Raw genomic sequence first — 11,494 nt, 5'->3', positions numbered from 1 at the left:
GTGTATGTATGTATTTATTAGTTAGTTGTATTAATAAGTAGGCCTGGGCCTATTCATTTCCTTTGCTAAAACACCGTTACACCTGTGTCAGAATTAATGGTCAGAAGACCCACACATCGAAATAAATAGTAGGCTATAGGCCTACCTAAAGTTAATTAAGGGCAAAAACTTGGTCTTGTCCGTGGCAAGTTTTAGATTTTCTATTTTTTGCACCATTATAATGTTCTTATTTTAATCATAAGATTGTCTCCAGGTTTTCGTCAGAATATGTATAGGCTATGACAGTTAATATTGTTTACTATGACACATATTAGGAGTATAGTAGTGGTTCTCAAATGTTATATTTGCAAGGACCATTCACCTTTTGAATGAAGTAAGGAAGAGGCCCTATTTCTTTCCATTGTTGCTGCTGTCTGTGCATATATTGTAAAGTGCAAACAGCAGAGGGCAGCAGAGCAGCACTGTTGTTGTGTAAAGTAACCAACATGGCGTCTCTGAGCAGAAGGCAGGTTATTAACCTGTACAGAATGATGATCAGAGAGAGCCAGAAGTTCCCTACTTACAACTACAGGTAAATACATAGCATTCATTTACTAATAAAACAACACTTTGTACTGAAACTGAAACGGATGTTTTATGATAGTTTATTGAAGGCTTGCAGTGCACATGTCAAGAGGCGCCCGATCCTCCTGTAAAACGAATGTGTTCACTTTTACTGTTACATTTGTGCATCATTATAATGCACCTTGAGCTCTACGTTCAACGTTTGATACAAATTAAGTTTATTTATGAATATTGTTTATTCTCCGGAGCAATCATGAGCTGTTAACAGCTGATGCAACAATTGTTGCATCAGAAGTTCTTCATCCCATTGAAATAAATGTGTTTTATATACTTATTAATCCTGATGGTAATGAATCCATGCATCATTTATGAACACCAACATTTATTGATATTGATATTCACGAAGTAAAATGTAATAGCCTATCCTATATGTATGTAGGCTAATAATATTAGGTTGAAGATGTATTGCAGACATGTACGATATATTATTATGGTGGACCTTTGGATCATATATGAAAACCCCAAACAAAATAAAATGCAGGCCTACTATGATAATAATAACACCAATGACAAGATAGTGATACATTACATAATTTGGGCCAAATGCTTGTAGATTGCATTCAAGTGCAGATGACTGAAAAAAGAGAGATAATTAACAGTAGCCTATACATAACTGTAAAGTTATGGGGGAAAATAAATTCTGGCTGTATGTCCATTTGTTTAAAACCTGTTGGGATACAGTAGGCTAATAATGGATTGTGTTTTTCTGCTTTTAAATGTGTCTGTTGAAGGACTTACACACTGCGCAGAATCAAAGATGGTTTCCGGGAAAACATGAAGGTCGAAAACCCCAAAGCACTGGATGTGCTGTTGAGCCAGGCACACGAGAGTCTGGCGCTCATCAAGAGACAGGTACTGTACGTGTGTGTGTGTGTGTGTTGCATCTTTATGAAATGACTACAAAAGTTCTATGATTTTGAAAACTGGTCTTAACTGCCTGTGTGTGTGCTCGCAGGTGTCGGTGGGCCAGATGTACTCCAGTCAGAGGACCATATTGGAGGACTAACCACTGAACCTGAACCACTGAAACCCTCTAATCTTGCCTACTTGGAGCTTCTTTTTGGGAATGTTCCTCCCAGAATAGGGATGGGTTCAAGTGCATATTAGAAGTGTACCGTACACAGAATGCCACAGGTTCAATCCCAGCAACAATATCAATGAAAAGAAACCTTCCACTTCTTGTAAACAGGAAAGTGTTCATTTAATGTGAAATGTTTTACATTTATCACCGCAGATGCAGCCTAGATTCTGCAAAAAAGGGTTTAAAGATTGCGTTACTACAGGAAGTGGAAATCCGGAAAAGGCAGAGCAAAGCCGGAGCAAGCGTTGCCTAGCAACTGGGCCGCTGATATAAAATGGATATTAGCGAGACCATTCTGAATCGATATATAACGATATAAAATGAGATCTCGGCAGCAGTAACATTAGCGTTTTCTCCGTCAGTTGATTCTTCATATCCATGAGTGAAACCACCGGGATAATTTGTGTATTTTTCAAACACAGTTCTGATATGAGGCGATCTAAGATCCCACTATGGGGATTATAATACAAATAAATAAACACACAAACCCTTGGATTTAGCGTACTCTAGCGATATTGTCATCAGACTTCGGTGCTCTATTTGGCAGCCCACGGGTGTAAATAATTATGATAGAACGAGTTATTTGCCAGCCAATGTTTTAAGAGCTCCGGCAGAGCGCAGGCTGAATAAAAACACGTCCCTGCAAGGGATGAATGTCGACAAAACCAAAATACCTTACAGCCAGAGGGATGTCTTTCTGCAAGGAAACACACGAGCGCAATATAGTGGCTGAGGGAAATGATGGCTAAAATATTTATATGCATATATTAATAAATAAATAAAATTGACACTTGTACACCTTTAAGTGTATTTGTGTTAAAGTAATTGTAACAAATTGTGTAAAAAATAAAGCCTTTACTCAACCCAATAGTTTTTCTTTTCTTTTTATGTCTCTTCCAAACATAATGCAAATCGGTACACATTATATCTTTATAGTCAAGTAATCAAGACGGATCCATCTGATTTTTCCTATCTCATCCTGATTAGTGAATTCCGAACTCACAATTCCTGGCTCACAGTAACCTACCTGACCTGGCTCTGAGCAGCACTTTTCTAGTTTTTTACTTTACGTCCATTCTATTCCAATACATCACAGAGGCAAAAGTTTTACAATTATTTGAACATGTTAGTTACAAGTTACTTTGCTGATTTAATTATTATAATACAGACTTATTTTATACTGAAAATAGCTGATCTACAAGTTTTTGAAAACATAAAAAAAAAAGAAAATTCTACTTATATACTAACTAGAAGTATCAAAGAAAATCACTTGCACTAAAGTGATTAGTGTAATTGATTTTCTTTGGTGTGAAAATAACTAAACAAAGGATCGTGATGCCTAACGCATCATGATTAGTTAGGACTAGTGCTCGGACCTCAGAGCCCAGTTCTGAGACAGTGTAAATAATATTAGAATTGACACTAGTACAGGGGTTCTCAACCTGGGGGGTCGTGACCTCTCAGGGGGTCACCAAATTATTTTGGGGGGTCCCCATATTATATAAAAGATCGAATTGAATGGCTGGAAAATGGAAAGGAAGAGTTTACATGTACAGTAAGGTTATTGTAGCGGTTAATTTGTATTGGGGGTGGGGAGGGCAGGACGGGGCGACGGTCGCAATACATGGCCAAAGCATTTCTAGCATATCCCTAATGTGTGTGTGTGTGTGTGTGTGTGTGTGTATTTTGTTATTTGTATAGACTACTTTTCAATTCTTAAGGTTATATTTATTTTTTAACCCTAGAACACTAAACTTAACTTTTGTCAATCCATAGCGAGGAGGCGGCATCAGTGAATCCAGTAATCCATGGTATGAGTGGCCAAACCAGGCTAGTCTTCACACACATCCAGTATTGTTTATTCTCAAACAGAACCCAGGTTATAGTTATAGATATGGTGGACTAGGACCGGGCAACAGTCAAATCAATAGCATGACTATTTACCACTTTTCCCTAGACCATTATTAATGTAAGATTATAAAAAAAAACTAAAATTAAGTAGAGAAAATAGCCAACCTTGTAGGTTGGCTATTTTCTCTACTTAATGTGTTGTCATCTTATAGATTGGCTATTTTCTCTACTTAACGTGTTGTCATCTTGTAGATTGGCTATTTTCAGTATGTTTGTACACTACCAATGTACAACATGTAATGCAGAGTTAACACATTAAGACTGGGAACGCATCTGTATCACATTAGCTTTTAACCACTTCAACCATTATTCTAAACTTTGGAAATTAAAAAATAGGAAGGTCATAGCACGCCACTTTGTGGCACACTACGAGCTTGTAGATATACTATTTTAACTCAAATCCTTGCTTTTGGGGGTCCCTGGAACAAAATATTTTGAGATGGGGGTTGACAGCCAAATACATAGCATTCATTCCTTGACATGAAAAAGTTTGAGAACCACTGATATAGAAACTTTTCAGGATACTGTTAGGATTTAGAAAACATTTGTAGAATCGACCTCAGTTGGTTAATCAGACTTCTCAATGGATCCAATGAAGTTATTAGCTCTTGTTAATACTTGTCATTCGTTCAATATTTCTAAAAACACAGACAATACATACCGGTAACCACTTCTAAAAAAGAAAGAAAAAGTTGTTGATTTGTCGATATACAAAATAAAAACAAATTCATCTGCTTCTCGATTAATCTTTTAATCTACGTGAGCAAGATGAAGGCAGTTACTGGTTCTAAATATGGGTTTAGATATTATTTGGGGTTAACTGCCCCACACTATGGTGGACAGTTATCATTAGGTCCCGTCATCATACACACCCAGTATTGTTTGTCTTCAAACAGCAGCACGCTGTACAGGTTCTCCCCTCCCTGTAGGAAGCCGTGTTCCGCCGTCGCCCAGGCGACAGGACTGTCGGCGAAGCCCTTAACCGTCAGTGCCAGCCACGAGGTTCCTCCGGGCTGCTCGATGTACAGCCTGATGGAAAATAACAAAACAAAGAGGATCATGATACGTTCTTAGGGTCGAGTGTTTGGAACTCAGAGCCCAGTGCTGAGACAAGTGTAAATAATATGGAATTAATAGAATATATAAATAACACTGTAGTCCTCTAGTCTAGGAAGCTTCTTCAAGAGCCCTTTGAAACCGAACAAAGATAGTCATTAGTTGGAGGATGCAGCAGCTTTTTAGGGTTTAACCCGTTAAAACAGGGAAGCTTCTTTATCATTTTAGATGTATACGGTATACTATATAGCATCATACGTTTTTCAGAAACAAAATATATGCAAGCTCATATTCGTAGCTGTCCGGCAAAAAACTGCATTTTCCAGGATTTGATTTATTGATGACAGTTGATAAAGTATTGATTACTTTAATAGTTTGATTATTGATTACCTCAGTAGTTTGATCAGCATATAGTATTGATAACAGTAGATCACATATTGATTACCTCAGTAGTTTGATCAGCATATAGTATTGATAACAGTAGATAACATATTGATTACCTCAGTAGTTTGATCAGATTGTAGACATCTTCAGGTAGGATGAGTCCGTTCAGCCTGCACACTAAGGTGTTGTCAGATACACAATATGGTTCTGGACACACATATGTAGACAGGAAACTTGTGGTGTCGTCTCTAAAATCAAAACCAAACAATAAAAACATCCATATGAGATCATCGCTAGGGCATGATTACAAATTTAAGTTGACGATTAATTGTCGTACAAATAATTGTGAATAACAAAGTAATTGTGCACAAATTGCACAGGGCAGATCACTGACTCAAATATACCAAGAAATTATACTGACATATTTATGTCCTCCATTTCATAATGCACTACCTCCTCCATTTCATAATGCACTACCTCCTCATAACCTCCTCCTCCATTTCATAATGCACTACCTCCATAGAGTTATAGAGGATAGAGGACGGACAGCCCAGCTATTAATTTCAATAAAGTTGCTCAGTGGTGTTTTGAAGCACCCGGAAGAACGTTCTACTTCCTCATTTGACCACCAACAGTTGGTGGTCAAATGCGGAAGTGCAAACGAGTGCTCAATGTTAAACCCCAGCGATGTGGGGTTTCCTCGTGCTAAATTCAGTGGCCCGCCTGCAGTCCCAGCTTTCACCACTATGTCTCGCAGCTTCAACATCGGCAAGCCTTTCTGGGGGCATGACTACCTCCTCCTCCATTTCATAATGCACTACCTCCTCATAACCTCCTCCTCCGTTACGGTGACTCCGCCCTCCACACAGCCCAGCCACTCCAGGAGGCTCTGGGTGTCACATGACTTCAGCTCCTCCCCCAGCAGGTGATGTGATTGGAGGGTTGGGCAGGGCAGGTTGGCCAGGAGGCGTGTCCTAACTTTAGGTCTGTGTATTGTCCAATCACAATGAGACAGGAGACTCTGCAGGGCTCCTCCCCCATCTGGACCTAAAACAAAAACAAAACTCAATGTTAAAGGACAATTAAAACATAATAGAATTGTATTGTTGTGATACAAAGTGATGCGTGTGTGTGTGTGTGTGTGTGTGTGTGTGTATGTGTGTGTGTATACCATGTCTTGCTAACAGGAAGTCAGTCGTCAGTTGGACTCTGTCTTTGAGCGCTGTCAAAACTCTCTGATAAAACTTCTGTCCAGGAGACATTTTTCCATCTTTTAAATTAATATTCACCACTGTAAAATACACGTATTTGCATTAATATACACCACTGTAAAATACACATTAAAATTAATGTTCACACCACTGTAAAATAAACATTTAAATTTACCATATATTCACCTGTAAAGATACACACTGTAAATAAAAGCAGAACTATGTCATTTGGGGTATCAGTGTCCACTTTGGACACATGGGTGCCAAAGTCTTTGACTTCATTACCCAAGAGTCTCTTGCAAGCATGTCCGTCGAGGACACCCTGTGATTGGCAGTGGCGTAAATATAGACAGTGCAACCGGTGAAGTGCACCGGGGCCCAGAAGCTGCGGGTGCCCATGAAGAAAATAAATAATAAAATAAAATAAAAAAGCCAAGGCGATTACATTTTCTCTGTAGCGTGAGCTACAGCTAGAGCTAAAACGTGTTCTCCGTCCCGTGATACATCTGGCCTATCCTATGTTACGCCACTGGTGATTGGCCAGTCTTCACTTTTACTGGCAGTTCTGCCTTGGTGTCTTGGCCAATGCCAGAACTCATTGTCTCCCCTACACATACAGTCAAGCCCCCTGGGTCTATACATTAATGGAAGGATGATTGTTATTGCTTAAACATGCAACTTAAACTTCATACTTTTGTGGGACATAATATGCTATATATTTGTTAAAAGTTTACATAGCGCTGCTTTATATTCTAAAGAGAAGAGAGTAAAGAGAAGTATTTAGCACTACTGTAAATACTACCGTTTGCTGATGACAGTAACTCACCGTGTCCGTATCTTTAGATTAATCTAATTAATGAAATGTCTCATTGTGCGTTGATGACAGTGCATTTTGCTGTTATAAATGTGTGTAGATGACGGACAGGAACTCACCGTATCTGCCGGCGTGCCTGTGGTTGTAGCGAGACGCTTTGCCTTCCAGTCCAAGCATCTCATACGTGTCCTTATCTACAGACAGTATTAAATGACCTGAAAACAACATAATAATCATTCATTATATTGTTGCTGTCGGGCAGAAACATCTCATCTCCATATTTTAACTTTATTGTGTTTTTCGAAAATCTACGCCCGGCTTGATCACACTACAGAGTCACACAAAAGCATCAAAAGTAGCTGATCCGCAAACTCTAAACTCGTTTCGTGCTTGTCGATCTGCTACTTTTGCTATTTTATTTTATTTGAATCCTGAAAAGGGCATAATGAGATTTACACCTGACAGAGGCGATATACAAAAATGACACAATAATATATATACTGTAAGTCAAGGTAAAAAAAAGAAAAAGAAAATAATAACACAGAAGTCACGAGACCTGTAGGAAGCAGTGCAACTGTGTTGTCTTCATCTATCCTGGTCTGATGGGAGAGACCGTATGTTCCTCCTAGAAAAACGTTAATAATTATTAATAAAACACGTTCCTCCTAGACACAATAATTACCAAGGCCATTAACAACAATTCATAATGCTGTGTTTGCATGAAGATACAAAGCTAGTCTACCATTTACTTTCAATGGAAGCCTCAAGCCAGCAACATGAAGATACAAAGCTACACAGGATACCTTTTATTTTCAATGGAAGCCAGTGACACGAAGGTAGAAAGCTACAGGCTACCGTTCATTTTCAATGGAAGCCAGTGACACAAAGATACAAATGGCACATTCACACATGGAACAAGGGAGAAAGAGTGTCTTGATGCGGTGCATTGAACGCACGGCAGCGCGACTAGGAAATTAATGCCGCGTCTTTCACTGCTGCGTCTCTCAATCAGCCAAGGGCCCGGGGTTCTTGGCCAGAACACATTTGAAGAACGCTGGTGTTATTAATGGTGTCATTGGTATGGTGTGTAACTTAGCGGGGTTATGTCACCATTGCAAACGGCGCTCTGCAGGAACTGCGGGTCCAGCAGTCTGTAGACAGGAAGTTGCGTGAGCAGGTAGAAGGAGTTCAGGTTGTTCAGGAAGTCTGACAGCTCAGGAGGCAGCCGATCACACTCTGGAATCAACAGTGACACCTGTTGGACAGTCACAGCCATCACGCAAACAGCATCTGAACAAGCTCATTGTTGATCATATGCATGGTTTCAAATGTAGGTGTTTCATTTTTTTTTAAACTAAAATGTTATTCATTTTTCATAAACAAACAATAAAACAGACAAATAGACATCACATATGTTGCCAGACATAATCTTATAATAATATAAAATAAAAGTACAAATGCTGCATGTAAATTAGATGACTCTGAACAGTCCGATTGGCGTAGAACAAATGTATTTATTTGCAACACCTGTTTGGTCCTCATGGCAGGTGTAGGACTACATCTGAAACCCAAGGGCGCTTTACAATACAGGAAAAAATAATAATAATGGACCCACAAGATGTGATGATGGAGGCTGCAAAGATGGCCAATTATTCCAAGTGCCAGACACTCTGCAACCTCTTGTTTGCAAATCTATTCATAAGTTTAGGGAGTTTCTCCTGTCTGGATTCTAAACACAACTTTGTTTGAGAGCTGGGAGATCGTAGCACCGTATACTGTTGATCCTGCTGCAGTTACTCGACACCTTCTGGAGTAAAAGTCTAAAAGTTTAATCTGCCACTCAAGGGTCCATTTTGGTTCCATTTCTACACTCTCAGAGGTAAATTAGCACAGAGGATAGTACAATGCAGATTGGGGTCCTAGGGATAAAACAAATGGTATAAAATGGAGTGAGGGGCGCTCTTGTCATTGTACATCATCATGAGATAAAATAGACACTATATGTCTATTTGTTCAGACACCATGATGTAAAATTCTTGATCATTGTCAATGGGAATTTAACGTTTGTGTAGGACAAAGATTGTGGACAGACACCAAAAGCTGGATATAGAATGGAAAATGAGAGGCTGTAATGTGTAGGCTACTAGGCTATCGAATATGTAGGCTGTGTGACACAGCAGAACTGCAATAATTAGATGTGAATTCATGTATTTAGCCCATTACATGTATATAATCCATCTCTATATGCCTATGTATGACTGTGGAGCTTTAGCTCATGTCTGTGAGACTGTGACTAAACCTCTTTTATTTTTTGAGGGGTGCTATAGCCCCTCCTATACAGCTTTTTGTCCTTAACTTGTGTTATAGAGGGTTATATGATATATATCACATAAATTCAGTTGTCAGCTTACATGATCATGGTGAAAAGATTAGTTTTTTTTAATTAATTCATGAAGAAGTATAGGCTATTCATTGTTTATTGGATGCTGTACGACAAGAGCGCGGCACCACTCACTTCACACGTGTGTGATTTTTTAAATAAGCTGTCATGTGTGCAAACCATGCAAACTGCAAAGTAGGCTATATGAAGTTATAGCCTACCATTTTATTAACAAGCCTTTATTTACGTGTGTACTTGTACATACATATGCATAAATATATAACTACCGGTATATTATGTTAAAATATGATATCTTTACCTGGTAGTTGAAGTAATGGTCTTGGATCTGCTTGCTGATTCTCGACTTTTCATTTTCAAAACTGGATTTTTCACAAACCAACAAACTTCTAGGAGTCGTCTCTAACTCTAGAGCCATTTGTATGCAGCAGTGCACTACTAAACGGTTATTGTGTTGTATAGATATTAATGATGATGATATAAGTAGTCGAATAGATAGCGTACAAGTCACGTTGTTTTTGCAATAGATTCACTTCAAACGCGAAACAGGAAACACAACAAATCTGTTCACCAAATACTTCCGGGTCGTGCGTCGATTTTGTTCAATCGATGAAAATATTCCCAACACCAATTGTTCATACTATTTTCACTGCATTTCTGTAGGAGACTAACCTCGCGTCACCAGGCTTTCCACGGGATAGTATAGTATTTCTCTCTTTAATGAACATCTTTATGAAGGGTAGGTAGTAAACTTGTAAAAGTTGAATCTGCAAGTGCAACACAGTTTTGTAGAGGGGCCCTGGCTGCTTTCTCTCTCTCACTAGCTCTTAATTCCTTTGGGCTGAAAAACATTGAAGACCCCTGCTCAATAGCAATTATACTATCAACAAGCTTTACGAAAAACGAAAACAAAAACAGCATTATGTTTCATAATTCATATCAATTAGTAGTATTAATTGTAACACCCAATTTTGCGATCAAATGGATACCGTCATACCCTGCAGTGGGCAGTAGGGGGCGTCCATCGACTTTGAATTAATCAATTCCTTGCATCTTGACTTTCATCTTTCTGTTCATCCATGGTGGAAGATTCTAATAAGTACTTGAACCCTAGCATCCATGCTGGGGGCAGGAGGGGGTCATTCACCAAAATAATAGCAGCTCCACAAGTGTGGAGTCGCTTGGTCTTCAACCAGCCAAAATTCTCACATGTCTCCCCCCTGCTCCGCTCCCTCCACTGGCTCCCAGTCGCTGCCCGCACAGAATACAAAACTGATGCTGGCATTCAAAGCAACCAAAGGTATGGCTCCCCCATATAAGTATGATCGAACCCTACAAACCCTCCCGCGCACTCAGATCAGCCAACGCAGGGAAGCTGGAAGTACCCTCACTAAAAACGCCGGGACAACGCTCCACACGTCCCAAACTCTTCTCCCTTCTGGCTCCAAAACTGTGGAATGCACTTCCCATTGCAGTCAGAACTGCAGCATCACTCCCAATCTTCCGCCGTAGTCTGAAAACCCACCTTTTCAGACTCCATCATGCACTTACCCCACCCCCTTAGATAGCATTTCTGTAGACTTGGATAGCATTTGATACAGACTTACATGTTATGTAGTAAAGTAAGTAGCCTTGCCGAGCCATGAGGCCCATAGGGCAGGAGCCTATCTCCTGTTTCTGTAGTGTGAGGCAGCTTGATGTACAAGTACACCCCCTGGACATGACGCTAGTATGTCGCAGGGACTTATACCCCCCAATCCAACCCTTCATGCTGAGTGTCAAGCAGGGAGGCACTGGGTCCCATTTTTAGAGTCTTTGGTATGACCCGGCCGGGGATCGAACCCCGACCTCCCAATCTCAGGGCGGACACTCTAACCACAAGGCCACTGAGCTGTGTTATGTAGACAGCACTATAATTGCATTGTATGTAGTCATAGTACAGATGTATAGCATAGTAGTATAGATGTATAGTTTACATCATTATATAGATATTCCACTGTTACTTTCTTAGCTTA

General features: G+C 39.7%; 2 protein-coding genes across 2 annotated transcripts; one reads left to right on the top strand and one right to left on the bottom strand.

Annotated features, from left to right (window-relative positions):
• The first annotated feature begins 475 nt into the window (after positions 1-475).
• Positions 476-1,869, top strand: lyrm4a (LYR motif containing 4 a). Its single transcript, XM_080778061.1, has 3 exons — positions 476-571; positions 1,356-1,476; positions 1,580-1,869. Exons 1-3 carry the CDS (start codon positions 486-488, stop codon positions 1,628-1,630), a joined length of 258 nt encoding a protein of 85 aa, XP_080634187.1. The 5' UTR covers positions 476-485; the 3' UTR covers positions 1,631-1,869.
• A 2,577-nt stretch (positions 1,870-4,446) lies between these two features.
• rpp40 (ribonuclease P/MRP 40 subunit) lies at positions 4,447-10,016 on the bottom strand (the record flags this gene model as incomplete). Its single annotated transcript, XM_080777802.1, has 8 exons — positions 9,781-10,016; positions 8,192-8,336; positions 7,638-7,706; positions 7,201-7,296; positions 6,228-6,347; positions 5,878-6,103; positions 5,173-5,304; positions 4,447-4,645 (listed from the first exon to the last, which is right to left on the bottom strand). The coding sequence occupies exons 1-8, from the start codon at positions 9,895-9,897 to the stop codon at positions 4,447-4,449; spliced, it is 1,104 nt and encodes a 367-aa protein (XP_080633928.1). The 5' UTR covers positions 9,898-10,016.
• Positions 10,017-11,494: the final 1,478 nt, after the last annotated feature.

Source organism: Protomyctophum bolini, assembly GCF_963924005.1.
Source record: "Protomyctophum bolini genome assembly, chromosome: 12".
In the NCBI taxonomy this organism is placed as follows: domain Eukaryota; kingdom Metazoa; phylum Chordata; class Actinopteri; order Myctophiformes; family Myctophidae; genus Protomyctophum; species Protomyctophum bolini.
Note: the sequence above shows the minus strand (reverse complement) of the source record. Positions and strands in the feature narration are given on the sequence as shown.